This window comes from Penaeus monodon, chromosome 6 (genome assembly GCF_015228065.2).
Source record: "Penaeus monodon isolate SGIC_2016 chromosome 6, NSTDA_Pmon_1, whole genome shotgun sequence".
Lineage (NCBI taxonomy): Eukaryota > Metazoa > Arthropoda > Malacostraca > Decapoda > Penaeidae > Penaeus > Penaeus monodon.
The window spans coordinates 57,641,858-57,661,051 of record NC_051391.1 but is presented as its reverse complement, the minus strand read 5'-3'; the positions used below and the strand labels follow the sequence as shown (position 1 = coordinate 57,661,051).

Genomic DNA, 19,194 nt, shown 5'->3' with positions numbered 1-19,194 from the left:
AGGGAAAGGGAGAGAGAGAGGAAGGAGAGAGAGGAGAGAGGAGGAGGAGGAGAGAAGGGAGGAAGGAGAGAGAGGAAGAGGGGAGGAGAGGGGAAGAGGAGAGGAGAGAGAGAGAGAGGAGAGAGGAGAGAGGAGGAAGGAGAGAGAGAGAGAGGAGAGAGAAGGAGAGAGGAGAGGAGAGGTGGAGAGAGAGAGAGAGGAGAGAGAGAGAGAGGAGAGAGAGGGGGGGGGGGTCTTCGGAGTGGACCTTGGCTGAGCGATTCGTGAGGCGCCGCACTTTCGCCCTCCGATGACTGCGGTATTAACGGTGCTCAGGTGGAAGGGGTGACAGGGAGAGGGGAAGGGGTGACAGGGAGGTGGAAGGGGGGTGATAGAGGGAGGAAAAGGTGGTAAGGAGAATAATGAGAAGGAGCAGGGGAGTAGAAGACGGAAACTAAAGTGTTTGAAGAAGGCGATTATTATTTTTTACATTTTCTCTCTACTTTTTCTCGGTTGGAGACGGTGGTACAGACTTCATGGACAGGGGTGGGTGTCGGGGCGGGGGGGGGGGGGTTGCTACATGCATGTTGCCGTGATTCGAGTGACTTTTATTGTTATTGCTATTCTTCATAGTTTTATCATAGATATTGGTACTATTTCGCATTATGCCATTCTCATTGTTACTTTCATTATGATCCTCATTTTCACGGATGTTTTTATCTGATGGTGGTGATCGGTGCCCCAGTGCTGGAAAAATGAATCTTCGTCTGTTGGCTGTTCGGGTCGACAGGGATTGAGTCGAGGAAGGGCTGTGGGGGCGGAGAGGATGGCAGAGGGTGGAAAGGGGAGGAGCACCGAAGGAGAAGGTGCTGTAGGGGCGAAGGAGAAGGGGTCGGGCACTTTATGGCTTCCTCCTGCACCTGTGGGAAGGGGAGGGGGTGAGGGGGGGCCTACCTGAGGTAAAGGATTTTAGAGTTGTATTGCAGTTCACAGCCAAGTTGCCATGCCTTCTCTTTGCTTCTTTCTCCCATTTTTCATATCTAGCATTTACATGCGACAATTGCTTCTGCCGGCTTGTCACGGGAGGTGACGATAGCGACGTATCTGTGTTCGTTATCTGTCCTTATCATCGATGTCATTATTATCTCCATCTTCGCTCGGGCTTTGTCAGCTGACGTCAGCTCCTCTGTTGCTGCGCCTCGCCCTCGGGGCGCCCTCTCGCGCCCTCTCTGCGGCCCTCTCGTGCCCTCTCTGCGGCCCTCTCGTGCCCTCTCTGCGGCCCTCTCGTGCCCTCTCTGCGGCCCTCTCGCGCTCTCTCGGCGGCCCTCTCGTGCCCTCTCGGCGGCCCTCTCGCGCCCTCTCTGCGGCCCTCTCGCGCCCTCTCTGCGGCCGGAGACTCTCCTCCGGATTTGGGCGCCCCCTCTCCCCTCCCCTCCCCTCCCCTCCCCTCCCCTCCCCTCCCCTCCCCTCCCCTCCCCTCTCTCTCCCCTCTCTCTGCCCTCTCTCTCCCCTCTCTCTCCCTCACCATAACCCTCTGTTTCTCACTCTCACTTTCTCTCGGTCTTTCTCTTTCTCTTTCTCTCACCTCGCTAAAAAAAAGAAAAGAAAAAAGACCACTGCGTTTGTGCTTTGTCCAATATTCGCTCGCATTTCCCACCAGTGTTTAAATTTGATTGAAGTTTGCTTGTTCCGCAGGAGATCCAGATCCCGAGCCGCCATGGAGGGCTGTCCAAGTTCGCCTTCACCCTGCAGGAAGACGGGATGCAGGGCAGCTTCGAGTTCATCAAGCAGATCGGAAGCAGGTGCGTGCGTGCGCCCGTATCCGTGTGTGTGTGTATGTATGTATGTATGTATGTATGTATGTATGTATGTATATATATGCATATAAATGTATATGTATATATGTAAATAACAACCCTCCCTGACCAGGACTCGAACCTAGGTCACTCCGGGTATGAAACCGGAGGCCTACTCAAGTATGAGTAGACAGGTAATGTCTATGGAGCTAGTAAGATCCTAGTTGCACACTCCTTTTAGTGGGTCGTGTGGCACGGTTTAGCACTGGCCTCCGGTTTCATACCCGGAGTGACCTAGGTTCGAGTCCTTGTCAGGGAGGGTTGTTATTTATCGATATCAATGCGGCATTGCATTATTCCATCTTTCATGTATATATGTATATGTATATATAAATGTTAATGTATATATAAATGTATATGTATTAATGTATGTGTATGTATTTATATGTATGTGTATGTGTACATATGTATTTGTATGTAGATATATGTGTGTGTATATGTATATATATATATATATATATATGTATATATATATATATGTATATATATGTGTGTGTGTATATATGTATATATATATATATGTATATATATGTGTGTGTGTATATATGTATATATATATATATATGTATATATATGTGTGTGTGTGTGTGTATATACGTATATATATGTATATGTATATATATATATATGTGTATGTATATGTATTTGTGTATATGTAATTATGTGTATATGTGTATATATACGTATATATATGTATATGTATGTATATATGTGTATATATATGTACATGTATCTTCATATCTTCACATTACAAATACATCTCTTGTATTGTGATGATATTCATCCTCATTCATACCTTTTATACATTTGTCAACATGAATACAGTTCAAGTATGTATATATATGTACATGTATGCATATATATGTACATGTATGCATATATATATATGTATGTATACATATTTGTATATATATGTATAAATATGAATATGCATATATGTATATATATACATACATGTATATACATATATGTGCACGTACATGTATATTCACATATGTACACGTACATGTGCATGTGCATGTATGTACTCGTATGTACATGTATATACACACATGTATATCTGTATGTGTATATGCATATAGATGAATGTATATATACATATATATGTATATATACATATATATGTATATATGCGTATATATGTATATATGCATATTTGTATATGTATATATGCATATATGTATATGTATATATGCATATTTGTATATGTATGTATCTATGCATATGTGTGTATATATGTATCTATGCATATGTGTGTATATATGTATACATGAATATATCTGTATATATGTATACATGCATATATCTGTGTATGTGTGTATATTTGCATATATATGTATATATGCATATATGTATATATGCATATATATGCATATATATGTATATATATGTATATGTGTATATGTGTATACATATATATGCTTATGTATGCGCTTATACATATATATGCATATGCATATCTATATGTATATACATATATATGTAGAAATATGCGTATATATGTATATATAAGTATATGTATATATATGTATGCATACGTATCTATGTGTAATGTATATGAATTTATTTATATATATGCATAATTATGTAAGTATATGTGTGGATATATGTAAATGTATATTTATGTATATTATATATGTGTGTATATGTATGTGTATATGTTTATGTATGTGTATGTACACATGCATACATATGCATGCCTATGCATATATATTTATGTATATATACATTTTAATTCTATTTCCCCCCAATTTTCCCTATGTCCGCGGATTAATTGCTTTCTTACAAATAGGATTGTTTTTCCCTTTCCCCCTTATGACAAAGGTTCTTCCGTGTCTATTGAATTTTGTAAATCAGTTAAATCGGATTGCGCCCTCGTTCCCTGCACAAGAATGCCGTGCCCCGGTGGGCGCCCCCGGCCCACAGCTGGGCCGGAGTAGATTCCCTTTCCGAACACCTCTCGTGCTCCGCAGACCGCTGGAGTCGCTGGGCCCGAACGTGGGCAAGATCTTCATCCAGGCCAAGGACGACTCGTACGAGAAGACCCGACAGAGCATGGAGAAGGCCAAGAGAAAGAATGCAATGAACTGGTAGGTGTTTGCGCGTTGCCTCTAGAGGTGGATGAGATTTTAATCGTGAAGGCGACCACGCGGAAGGGTCGAGTCCGCCTATCTTTATAAAAAAAAAAAGTATTCTTGGGTAGTGTTGCTATTTTGAGCGTCGTTGTTATGCTTAGTATAAGAGGCTAATCGGCCGCGCCCTCCCGCCCAGCGTGAAGGAGCTGAAGTCCAGCTCGAGCTTCGGCGGCCGCCTGCGCCCGGCCATCGGCACCTCGAAAGAAGTCGACGACGCTGGTGGTGCCGCCGCCCAAGAAGGAGGTCATCGCCGAGCTGCCCTCCAACAACAGATACAACCCCAATCACAGCCAGAACCACAGCCTCAACACCCCCAGTAGCAAATCCCCGCACAGAACGGCCTCGTCTGTCGGCGCCGCCGCCGCCCCCAGCGCCGCCAGTGCCACAGCAGGCAAACCACCCCCGCCGCCGCCCCCCAGCCACCCCAACGGGAGGAAGACCAACCCCGAGCTCGTCGGGAGGCCGCTCAAGTGAGTCCGCGCCGGCAGGAGCGTCCTGGCGGCAGGAGTGCTACTGAAGCAGTTATTGTCATTCTTATTGCTGTTACTGTTATTATTTTTAATTTAAAATATTTATTATATAATTTCATGATGATGATGATGATAACAATCTTAATAATAATTATAATAATAATTTTAATTATTATAATTATTATATTTGTAATAATAATAATAATAATAATAATAATAATAATAATAATAATAATAATAATAATTAGTATTGTTCTTGTTAATCGTTATTGACAGTATTAGTATATTTTAAATAATGATAGTGATAACATTGATAGTAATGATAATTATAGTATTGCTAAGAATAATGATAATTGTTGTTTATATATTTCCTCCCTCTCCCTCCTCCTCCTCTATCTCCTCCTCCTCCTCTATCTCCTCCTCCTCCTCTATCTCCTCCTCCTCCTCCTCCTCCTCTATCTCCTCCTCCCCCTCCTTCTCTCCTATCCCTCCTCCTCCTCCTCCCCTCCTCCTCCCTCCTCCTCTCTCCTCCTCCTCTCCTCCTCCTCCTCTATCTCCTCCTCCTCTCCTCTCCTCCTTTCCCTCTCTCCTCCTCCTCCTCCTAACTTCCATTCTCTCCCTCATCCCCTCCCTTCCCTTCCTCTCCTCCTCTCCACCGCCCTCCTTCTCACTTCCCCCTCCTCCCCCTCCCCTCCCCCGCCCGACTCATCCTCTCCCTCCTCTCCTTACCTCTCCTCTCCTTAGTTCATCATCTGACTGAATCCTTGCTTTTCAGAGAGCGAATCGTTCAACTCTTAGCTGTCAAGAATTACAAGAAGGAAGAATTGAAAAATAGATTATATAGTGGTAAGTTGATCCCTGGAGATGCTGCCTTTGGTGGAAATTGTCAGTAGGAATGAATTGAAAAGATGTTGGTCAAAATAGTTTTTTTGTATATATGTATGTATGTATGTTTGTATATATATGTATATACATGTGTATATGTATGTACGTATGTATATACATGTACATATTCTCACCCAAGAGTGCCCTGCCCCATATATATGGGTCTATATGCATGTATGTTTATATATGTATGTAAATGTATATATATATATTTTATATATGTATATAGTATGTATATATACACATGATGCATATATGTGTATACATATATATGTATATATATATGATACATGTATATATATGATATATATATGTATATATGTGATATATATATTTGTATTTGCGCACACACACGCACACACGCATGCACGTAGACACACACACGCATGCATGTAGACACACACAAGCACGCACGTAGACACACACACACGCAGGTAGACACACACACACACACACACGCACGCACGTAGACACACACACACGCAGGTAGACACACACGCAGGTAGATACACACACACACACGCAGGTAGACACACACACACACACACACACACGCAGGTAGACACACACACACGCACGCACGTAGACACACACACGCACGCACGTAGACACACACACACACGCACGTAGACACACACACACACACACGCACGTAGACACACACACACACACACACGCACGCACACGACACACACACAACGCAGGTAACACAACACACACACACACACAGCAGGTAGACACACACACACACACAGATAGACACCACACACACACACAGCAAGTACACACACACACACACCACACCACACGCACACACACACACCACAACCAACGTAACACACCACACACACACACACACACCAGTAGCAACACACCACGTAAAACACACACACGCACGTAGCACACACACACACACACACACACACACACCACGTAGCCACACACTAGACACACACACACACACACGCAGTAACACACACACACACCAGAGCACACACACACCACACGCAGTAGACACACACACACACACAGAGCACCACACCACCACGTAGACAACACACACACGCAGGTAGACACACACACAGAGTAGCATCACAACACCAGTAGAACACACACCACGGCACCCACGTAGACAACCACAAGTGTCCACACACACCAAGCATGCAATCTACAACAAGGAAACACCCCTACGCGGAGACAGCCAAGGACACACGTAGAACCACACACTGACGCAGTAAACCCCCACGCCCAGAACACAGAGACAAGCCTGCGCGTGACACAGCAACACGAGGTAGAGACAAAGCGCAGTAGCAACGCCTAGAAACACCCAGGTAACACCGGAAACGCGCCTGAACGCACGTGTGCCACGGGAAGGATGTAGCACGCTAACCGTGGACAGACTCACTGCGGGAGACCGGCACAGGGTTGAACGGCACCCGGACGCAGTATAAGAGAAGCGGAGCTGCGCTACCGGCGGCCGCAGACGGACGGCCGCAGGGGCGGAGGGCGAGAGACGGCACAAGGCGCAGACTCGCGGAAAAGCTCGGCCGCACGCAACGCAGGAAATGAGCGCAATCGCAGGAGGGGGCACGGCACAGAGCAACGGAAAGAATCCCCGACACAGAGCCTGCACCGCACGGTGTCCATCGCCACAGCCCGGATCAGCTCCTCGCCGACAGAGCTCAAGACACACACACAATGTGTGTCATTTTACTTTATTCAGGGTGTTCTTATTCCTATATCTATGCAAGTGCGTACAAGTCTAATGGAAGTAGGGCAGGCACTACTGTGGAAGTGATTTCATGTTCCCAAAGTGAAAAGAAAGTCGAGATACAGGAATGTATTGGTGCCTGCGATCCGGCGCTAAACCTCCTCCCGACGTTCCCCAGATGGCATCAAAGAGAAGGACAAGCGGCTGCTGGCCGGGGTGCTGAACAGCGTGCTGAACAGCGTGTCGCAGGTCAGAGACAACGTGCACCACCTGAGCCGACACCTGTGGGCGGAGGTGCGAGAGGACTGGCCCTTCTACACAGACGCCGAGAAGCAAGCCGTGAGAAAGTGCGTTCTGCTTGCGCTGACATTACTGGGGCTAACTTTGTTGGCTTTTTGGAATTAAGTTAGAGGGTGTGAATTAACGCATATTGAAGTGTGTGTAGATGCTATCAGAATCTAACTTTTTCAGAAATAAACCTCAGAGTTTAACTCCGCCGGGGAACGACAGTGGGCACTCGCCAACGCCGGCGCTACCGCTGTCTCCGTCTCCGTCTCCGGCGTCCCAGGGACTCAAGCGGCCGCACGAGGAGGTGTTTGATCCCACGGCCAAACGGCCCCGCTGGAACGCCTCCAAGTTCACCAAGAGAAAGTTCGAGAATAAGCTTGATTCTCAGACGGCGTCGCGCCTGGAGCCGCAGAGCGACGTGAGGACCGATGCCAAGGTGGACAGTAGAGGCGTGAGCAACGGGCGGCACCACCTAGGCAAGGACGAGAGTCCGCGTGTTAACGGCACGATCAGCCCGGCGACGGCACCGGCGTCAGCACCGGCTGCGACGGCGGCAGCAACTGCGACGGCTGCAGCAGCCTCGGCGGCGGCGGCGGCGGCGGCGGCGGCGGCGGCAGCAGCAGCAACGAGCAAAAGCGCGCCCACGACCTCGCCCGTGAGGCAAAGTTCCCCTCGGCACCGCCACAACGGCATCAGCACTCGCCAATCCTCAGGAAACCATTCGCCCATCAACGGGATCTCCAACGGGCTCACCAACGGCCACGGGAATCCGCCCCACAGGACGAATGGCCACGCACGAGTGGAGTCCTCCTCCATCCCCAGCTCCTCGCCCGACAGCCATGGAGGCGACGACGTGGACCCAGAGTACCTCAGGTGCGTAGGCCAGACGAAGCGGCCGTGGGTCGTTTTGCTGTCCCGCAGGTCTGCTCTCTTGTTCTGTGGCTTCCTATAACTCCTGTGTTTGTCTCATGGTGGTGACATTTTGCATGCATTGGGTCTCTCGCACCATATGTGATATTCACAGAACCTTAAAACCTTTATCAAACCAAAGATCGAGCACTTTTTACAAATTAATCCCCATTTAAGGCAAATGAAACAATCTTCAGGGAAATCAATAGCTTTCTGGTGTTTTCAGGACCTACACGGCAATAGTGTCTACAGACCAGCGAAGTCGGTATAAAGCGGTCTTCAACGAACAGTATCAGGAATACCTGCGGCTGCATAGCTATATTGAAGAGCGGACAAGACCTTTTAGCGACCTCGATGAGCGCCTCAGGAATGAAACGATCGGCTCTGAGGAATATAACGTGAGTGTCCAACAACCTTCCAGGACCGTTCAATTTGGTTTCCAGGTTCCTCATTTCATGGCAGCCACAGAAGCTGTTTCAATGATGAGCAATCTGTGTGTGTGTGTCTGTCTCTCTGTCTCTCTGTCTATGTATATATATGTATATGTATATTGTATATATATGTATGTATATTATATATATATATATATATATATATATATATATTGTATATAAACATGTATTTATATGTATGTATATATCTATACATATATATATGTATAGATATGTAGATGCATGTATATATAAATGTGTATATATTTATATATGTATATATAGATATATATGATTATATACACATACATATATACATATATATGCATGATTATATATATACACATGCATACACATGTACATATATATACACATACCTATGTATAAATATACATGTACATATATGTATATGTGTGTATGAATATATATATATATATATATATATATATATATATATATATATATATATATATATATATATATATATACATACATATATATACACATATACATATATATGCATATTTATAAATATGCATATGTGTGGATGTTGATATATGTGTATATATATTTATATTGCATATATATATATGCACATATATGTATGTATATTCATATATATGTATATACATATATGTATATATATTCATATATATGTATATACATATGTATATATATGCATATGTATACATATATATGCATATGTATACATATATATGCATATATATGTATATATATGCATATATATGTATATATATGCATATATATGTATATATATTCATATATATGTATATACATAAATGTATATATATTCATATATGTGTATATGCATAAATGTATATATATTCATATTTATGTATGTACATATATGTATATATGCATTTATATGTATATATACATATGTATATAAATATATGTATATATACATATGTATAAAAATATATATATATAAATGTATGTATATAAATATATGTATATATATATATATATATGCATATATATATATATATATATGCATATATATACATATATATGCATATATATACATATATATATGCATATATATAAATAACAACCCTCCCTGACCAGGACTCGAACCTAGGTCGCTGTCATTACTCGTGTATGAGTAGACAGGTAATGTCTATGGAGCTAGTAAGATCCTAGTTGCACACTCCTTTTAGTGGGTCGTGTGGCATGGTTGGTTTAGCACTGGCCTCCGGTTTCATACCCGGAGTGACCTAGGTTCGAGTCCTGGTCAGGGAGGGTTGTTATTTATCGATACAAATGCGGCATTGCATTATTCCATCTTTCATAAAATATACCTCAGGACATCTGACTTAGGATTTGAATTGCTAAATCAATTTCCACCGAGTGCCCACGGGGAGTGAGCTTAAAACTTCGCTGTCATTACTCAAGTATGAGTAGACAGGTAATGTCTATGGAGCTAGTAAGATCCTAGTTGCACACTCCTTTTAGTGGGTCGTGTGGCATGGTTGGTTTAGCACTGGCCTCCGGTTTCATACCCGGAGTGACCTAGGTTCGAGTCCTGGTCAGGGAGGGTTGTTATTTATCGATACAAATGCGGCATTGCATTATTCCATCTTTCATGCATATATATGCATATATATACATATATATGCATATATATACATATATATGCATATGTATGGGGCCGCGGTGGCCGAATGGTTAGAGCATCGGACTCAACACTGTCACGACGGCAATCTGAGTTCGAGGGTTCGAGTCACCGGCCGGCGCGTTGTTCCCTTGGGCAAGGAAATTCACCTCGATTGCCTACCTAGCCACTGGGTGGCCAAGCCAGCCCAAGTCAGTGCTGGTCCCAAGCCCGGATAAAATAGAGAGAATGATTACCTAAAAAGGTACCACCGGCACTCTCCGTGGAAAGGAACTGGGGACCCTACCACGTACTCACTCCAAGAGCATCACAACATGAAAACTACAATTAAGTATCATGCTGTGACCACGGCGGCTCAGACATGAACCTACCGTTAAAATAAATATAATGCATATGTATACATATATATGCATATATATACATATATATGCATATATATACATATATATATGCATATATATATACATATGCATATATACATATATATGCATATATATGTACATATATGCATATATATGAATATATATGTACATATATGCATATATATGAATATATATGCATATATATGCATACATACATATATATATGCATATATATATATATATGCATATATATATATATATATATATATATAATATATATATTTTATAATATATATATATAATTTTATATATGCATATATATATATATGCATATATATATATATATGCATATATATATATATATGCATATATATATATATGATATATATATTTTATGCATATATACACATATACATATATGCATATATATATACATATATGTATATATATATGCATATATATACATATATCCATACATATGTATATATATGCATATATACATATATATTATATATATGTATATATGCATATATGCATATATATGTATATATGTATATATACATATATGTATATATATGCATATATACGTATATACATTTATATACATATATGCATTTATATACATATATGCATTTATATACATATATGCATTTATGTACATGTATATATGCATACATATGTATGTATATGTATATATGCATACATATGTATGTATATGTATATGTGCATACATATGTATGTATATGTATATATGCATACATATGTATATGTATATATATGTATATATGCATACATATGTATATGTATATATGCATATATATGTATATGTATATATGCATATATATTTATATGTATATATGCATATATATTTATATGTATATATGCATATATATTTATATGTATATATGCATATATATTTATATGTATATATGCATATATATGTATGTATATATGCATACATATGTATATGTATATATACATACATATGTATATATGTATGTATATGTATATATACATACATATGTATATGTATGTATATGTATATATGCATACATATGTATATGTATATATATGTATATATACATACATATGTATATGTATATATATGTATATATGCATACATATGTATATGTTTATATGCATACATGTGTATATATATGTATATATGCATACATATGTGTATATGTATATATGCATACATATGTATTTGTATGTATATGTATATATGCATACATATGTATTTGTATGTATATGTATATATGCATACATATGTATTTGTATGCATATGCATACCTATGTATATATGTATATGCATAAACATAACTATTTATATATGTATATATGCATACATATCTATTTGTATGTATATGTATATATGCATACATATGTATTTGTATGCATATGCATACCTATGTATATATGTATATGCATATGCATACATATGTATATATGTATATGCATATCATACATATGTATATATATGTATATGTATATGCATACATATGTATATGTATATGCATACATATGTATATGCATACATATGTATATGTATACATATGTATATATATGCATATGCATACATGTTTATATATGTATATATGCATACAGATTTTTGTGTCTATGCAATATATATGTGTATGTATGCATATGTATTTATCTGTATATGTATATATACACATGTATATTTGTTATATGTATGTTATTGTATATGTATATATGTATATGTATATTAATGAATAGATATAGAATAGAATTGAATAGAAAATTAAGACTTTTGGTTTCCAAATGAAGTATTTCTCTTATTTCTATATCTTCATTTTACCGTTTTTTTGTATGTCTGGATAAACAAACAAAAAATCTTGTCCTTGCAGACCATCCGTGCGCAGATCTTGCGTGAGTATCAGGCCACGCAGCAGGACAGTGAGTACCAGCAGAAGAAACAGCGGTATGACTATCTGCATGAGAAGTTGACGTACATCAAGATGTTGGTGCTAGAGTATGACCGGAAGCACTCCTAGCACCGGTTTTGACGCCTCGCACAGCCGCCGCTCTCCCGCCACCGCCGCCGTGCCCAGCCCACAGCAGAAGCAGCCCCCCCGATGCCCCCTCATATGCCTCTTGCTGTGGAGGCCGCAGGTGGGGGAAGGATCTTTCGTGGTTTGCGTGGTTACCAAACTGTGCCTCAGCCCTCATTGTCAGAGCAATGAAAATGGAAAAGAGAAAGAGAGAAGGAGAAAGGGAAAGAGAAAAAAGCAAGAGAAAGCGAGGGAGAAAAGGGAGGAAGACAGTTTATATATATTTGTGTGTGTATATATATGGAGGAATGTTTTTGGAAAAGAGCAAAAATGGAATGGAAAAGATTTTACTTGAAGGTGGCTTTCTTTTTAAATTTTTTGCAATGGACTGTGTAAATATTAAAGAAAAAACTAATAAAAAAAGAAATAATAGGTTTAAAAATGTATAAAAATGTATAAAAACAGAAGAAAAAGCAGTTTGTGAATAGACTGGGGCATTTTGTGACAATTGTGGCTCACCCAGCTGTAAGAGGATCCCCTCCCCCAGCAGTTTTAAATTATTGGTTCCCTTCTCTCTTTTTTACTTACTGGTATATATATATGAAGAATGTGGGTTGGGTGTGGTACAGCAAGTGGCTGTGATTGGTACATTTGCGGTGTGTGCGTGTTTGTATGTAAGCGTTTGAGTGTGTGTTTGTGTACGTACATGTGCAGTGCTGTGCCAAGAATTTGACGACGACACCCGCCTGTACCCTGGTGTGTTCCCAAGTGCTTTCCCTATCCCTCTCCCATTCCCCATCCACCTACTCCCAAAATACCCATACTTCAAACTGTGTTCTCCCGAACCTGTGCTTTACTCTGGTTGAGTCCCACACACATGACAAGAAACTGGTGCAGTAGTGTTGTTGCTGCTGGTGTTGAAAAAGCTGGACTCAGCCATTGTTCTCTTTGCCCTCCTCCCCTTCTACCTCTCTCCCATCCCCACACTCACCCCATCCCCCATATTGTACCTAGACATCTTTGCAAAGGAGATGTGTCTGGCCACGTCAGCCATCACTCTTGCTGGCACCAGTTGTCTCAAGGAGAGGAACCGGGAAGGTTCTTCACAACCCACACTGAAGCCAGACCTGCCAATTATTGTATAAAGTGAAGTGGAATAGGATGATTATATTATATAAAAAGTATAAAACAAAAAGTATTCTATTTTACTAGAGTACTCCTACAGCCATGGACAAGTGCATGTTGCCCCTTCGCACCATAAATGTCATATGAATGTATATTTTATATCATTCCAAGAGGAGAGGAGGCCCCAAGTGTGTAGGTCACACTTCAGTTTGATTGGTCTTGGAACAGATTGAGAGAGGAGACTCACTCTGAACAGCCCCAAGTGTAGGTGACATATTTGTGATACCAGGCGTCTTTGCTTCACTTCCCTTGTGGTTTAGGAAGTGTCAGTGTTGTGGTCACCTTCAGTAGGGATGGTTCGGGTAAGTGGACCCCTTGACGCATTCTTCTGTCTTTGTGGAGGGATGCGTAAAATGTCCAGTCCTTCCACCAAGCCTCTCGCCTCGAAGAACTTGATTATTTCCCTTCTGTCTACCTACCCAACCAAAATTTGGAGTCCAATGTATCCCACGTCTCCCAGCATCCTTTCCATCCCCTCACAGCAACTTTTCTTCTCCCCTCTTCCCAATATTGGAGGAAAGCAGGGAAGACCGATTTGTGGAACTGCCGCCCATCCACTCAAAAGTCTTTTGGTGACATGACTTCGCCTTGTGATAGTGACCCTATGACTGATGATAAAGCAACTCTCATTGACTGTTAGGAATTGACTCGGTAGAATGGACTATTGAAACACAAGACAAGCAACAGAAAAGACACACAAAGGACAATTGTATATGCCATTGTTTAGTGTAATTAGTATGAGATGTTTAGTCCTGCAGGGAGAGCAGGCACTAAGGAGACAGTGGGGTCTTGTCTCTGTTCTCTATAAGATTTACTTTGCTCTTTTAGGCCTAGATAGATTGTGGTAAGGCAAATTTTGCTCATTTGTTTTTTTTAAAGGCATCTTATATAAGCTTTAGAGAATAATTGTGGTTTCTCATTTGCCCAATTTTCTGGTACATTGGTATGCAATTGTTTGGCTTACAAAACCAATTTATAAAGAAAGCAAGAGTGAGAGTTTGAGAGAACTAAAAGAACTATAAAAAGATTTTTTGTAATTTATTTTTATATAGTATTTAAAAAGTCATGAGTCCTGTAGAATTTAGCATATGTTTTGGCGTTTGTGTTCAGTGGATGGCTATGATTACAATTGTTAGCCAAGGAGATTCCGGGGAGACATGTCTGGCACATGTCTGTGATCTTCCTTATGGTTGTGAACACGGCACAACCCAGACAGTGGTGTTCCACAGTAGTGGAATGGTAATGTCTGGGAGCATTACGGTGGCCATCCCTACCTACCATGTCGTTCAGTTTTTCTCCTAGCGGATGCTATTCGCTAAAAACAATGGCATTGTAGAATCTAGAACGTATCCCTTGTCGAAAGGAATCCTGTCTTGGCATGAGTTATATCCATGACACCTGATATCTTCCTGTGCTGCTGAGTATATGTGTATGTATAAGTACATGTATATATTTATATGTATATGTATATGTATATATATATATATATATATATATATATATATATATATATATATATATATATATAATATATATATATATATATATATATATATATATATATATATATATATATATAATATATATATATATATATATATATAATGTATATGTATGTATATATTATGATTGATTATGATATTGAATATTATATGTGATATATGTATATATGATTGTAATATGTGATATATGTATAGTGTATTATTATATGTATATATGATATTGTATAATATATATGATATATGTATATATATCTATCTATCTATATATATATCTATATATATATATATATGATATATATAATATTATATATATATATATATATATATATAATATATTTAATATATATATATATATATATAATATATTATATTATATATTATATATATATATATATATATTATATATATATATATATATATATATATATATATATATATATATATATATATATATATTTATATATATACATGTATGTATGCATGTATATATATACATGTATATATACATATATATATATATATATATATATATACATATATATAATTTTCTGTTATCGGTCTGCTACATTCTTTGTTATTATTTCCCCTTTTTCAGCATCTTTTCACCATGTAACCATCTTGTTCTTCCTTGAAATCTTTCCAGCTGTTGTTCAAAAGCTCATTGTTATTTTCTTTTCTTTTTTTTTGTTACTGTCTTGTATTTGGTTATTGTTTGTAAGCTCTTAATGATCATGATAATGATAACAATTATTATTATTATAATAATTATTATAATTATTATTATTAATATTATTATTATTGTTGTTGTTGTTGTTACTGTTATCATGAAAATAATAACAACATTAATAACCGTATTTATCTTTACCATCACCATCATTTTTTTTTTTTTTTTTTTTGTATAATTGTAGATATCATCATCATCATTATTACCATCATTTTTTTTATCATCATCATCATTTATTATCATTATCATCATTACCACTATCATCATTATGGTTATAATAATGATAATTAGAATGATTGTCTTGATATTAATAGTTACATTTATGGTATTAATATTGATGATATTAATAATGATGATGACAAAAGTAATAATAAAAATTAATATTGATAATGATGATATTAATAATGATAACAGCAATAATGATGATAGTAATAATAATGATAATGATAATGTGGATGATTGATGATGATGACGAAGATAATAATAATGACAATAGAATAATGTTAATTTTATTAATATTGATAAGTGATATAATAGTAGTAGTAATAATATTGATGAGAATTGTAATAATGATGATGATAATGATTATGCTATGATGATAAAGGTAATAATGATAATGAAATTGAGGATGATGTCATGATGACGAAGGTAATAATAATGACAATAGAAGGATGATATTTTTTATGATAATAATAGTAGAAGTAATATGACAGTGATAATAATGATGATAATGATTATGCTCTTATGGTCATGATGATAATGGTAATAATGATATAATGGTAATAATAATGATATAATAGTAATAGAATAATAGTAATAATAATTGAAATAATAGAAGTGGAAATGAAATTGATAATAAAGGAAATTGTAATAATGTGATAAAAATGATCGTAATGATGCTAATGATAAAAGAGTAATGACAATATAAAAAAAATAATCATTATTTTTGTTACATTATTGTCAAACTTGTTGCACCATTATTATATATTATCATCATTATTGTTGATATTATCATCAACATAACATATTATTTTTTTACAGTTTCTTATCATTGTTATTTGTCTAATTTTTTTTATGATGATAATAATGATTAGTATTATTGATATTATTATTGGGATTATTATAATCATTAATATTATTGTTATTGATATTATTATTATTATTATTATTTTTTTTTTTTTTATTATTATTATTATTGTTATTGTTATTGTTGTTGTTATTGTTATTATTATTATTGTTATTATTGTTATTATTATTATTACTATTATTGTTATTGTTATTATTATTTTATTATTATTATTATTATTATTATTATTATTATTATTATTATTATTATCATTATTATCATCATTATTATTATCATCATCATCATCATCATTATTTGCTGTGTTGTTGTTGTTGTTGTTCTTCAAATAGTAATATTATAATAATTATTATTAATATTATTGATACTGTTATGAGTATTAATAATAATATTGTAATTAATGATGAGAAGATCAATAATATTATCAGTATCATTGGCATTATTAGTATTAATAATGGTGAAGATGATTGAATTGGCCCCAACCTGGCATGCAGTTCCTGTTGTATATCTTGTCCTATCCAATCTTCCCAGTTTTTTGTTTCTCTTTCATATTTCTGAGGTTTTATTTTTTTCCCCTTTTCTGTGATGCCCCACCTTGTTGCTTCATTTTTCCCCTCTTCCCTCATCCTTCAGGGATGGTTTGATTTCATCCCTGCTTTCCCTCTGTTCCTCACATTCTCTCTCGTTTTTCTGCTCTGCATCTCTCTTACTTTCTTCATATGTTTTTTCTTCTTCCTTCCTTTTCGACTTGGTTAAGATACAATATATAATCATTGTTTTGCAGTTATTTTAAACCTTATGATTGTGATCAGGTTTGGTATTTCATCTAATCTTTTAGTAGTTTAATATTGAATTTGGAGGAAATCTGACTTGCAATGTCTGTGTTTGCAAGTGAAAGCTGAATTTGGCTGGAACTTTGCAACACATTCAAATTTCTTTTTGGTTTGTCTGTAAAAAGTCTTTGGAGAAAAACTAAGAAAAAAAGGAAAAAGGATAAAGTTCTTATCTCTAAAAGTACCAGTTTCCATAATTTTTAAGAAATGAAGTAACCTATTTATTTGCTCAGTGATTATTTACATAAATAAGTGAATAAAGAAATCTTTTGATTTTTTTGACTTTGACTGGTTTGACCTCAACAGTTTCCACAGGTAGACCGACACACAAAGACCGAGACAGACAGACAGACAGTATGACTCCTCTCTCAACTGATTCTACTGACCCCAAACCTTCCCTCCTAAACCAGTGCCATATTTTGACACTTTCGTATGAACTGCTCTTCATTTTTGAAAGAGATGTTGATGATGACCAAGAAGACGCTTCCATCCCTCATGACATCTAGACTTCCTGCTGAAGGATTTGCATCCACACATCACAGTTCTAGGATTGCAATGGTCTTGCAATTTAAGTGCAGCCAGTAAGAAGTGAAGTTTTCAACAGTGAAAATGGAAGGAAAGAAGATGGAGAAAATGAGACGAGAAAAACAAATATAGTGACAAAGTGCATATTTTTTTCCAAGAAAATTGACAGTGGAAGCTTGGCCGCTGTGGCCCTAGAATTGTAGTGTGTGTGCATGCGTTCATGCAAAACTGCAACAGACTTTCACAAGACACACGACCCTGTGCACAAATTTTTGCCATGGTTCCCGAGGTTGCTGTCAGTATGCTGTTCATGCACAGCAGTGTCACAAACAATCTGTTATCCAGTTTTAGTTGTGTATGTTAAGAGTTCATGAAGTTGCAATATATCTGTGTACTGACAATTCGTTAGCCATTGTTTGCTCAACTGCTCCTATAGACCAGTCTTATATGGCACTATAATGACACTGTCATTGTAGGAGTATGCTCTTCCTGTCATATATATATATATATATATATATATATATATATATATATATATATATATATAACATATATATTACATATATATATAAATGTATATATATATATATAATGTATATTTTTTTGAATGCTCACTATAAAGATCCTGCAATGTAGGGGACTGTTCTTGTTAAGATGATCTTCA

General features: G+C 37.4%; 1 protein-coding gene across 1 annotated transcript; it reads left to right on the top strand.

Moving 5' to 3' along the window:
* Nucleotides 1–1,478: 1,478 nt before the first annotated feature.
* LOC119574707 (RNA polymerase II elongation factor ELL-like) lies at nt 1,479–12,914 on the top strand. The gene is given in 9 exon segments (XM_037922109.1): nt 1,479–1,781; nt 3,809–3,925; nt 4,107–4,166; nt 4,168–4,440; nt 5,216–5,286; nt 7,215–7,383; nt 7,508–8,197; nt 8,460–8,631; nt 12,534–12,914. Coding segments are annotated over 9 exon segments (1,740 nt in total). The 5' UTR covers nt 1,479–1,740; the 3' UTR covers nt 12,681–12,914.
* Nucleotides 12,915–19,194: the final 6,280 nt, after the last annotated feature.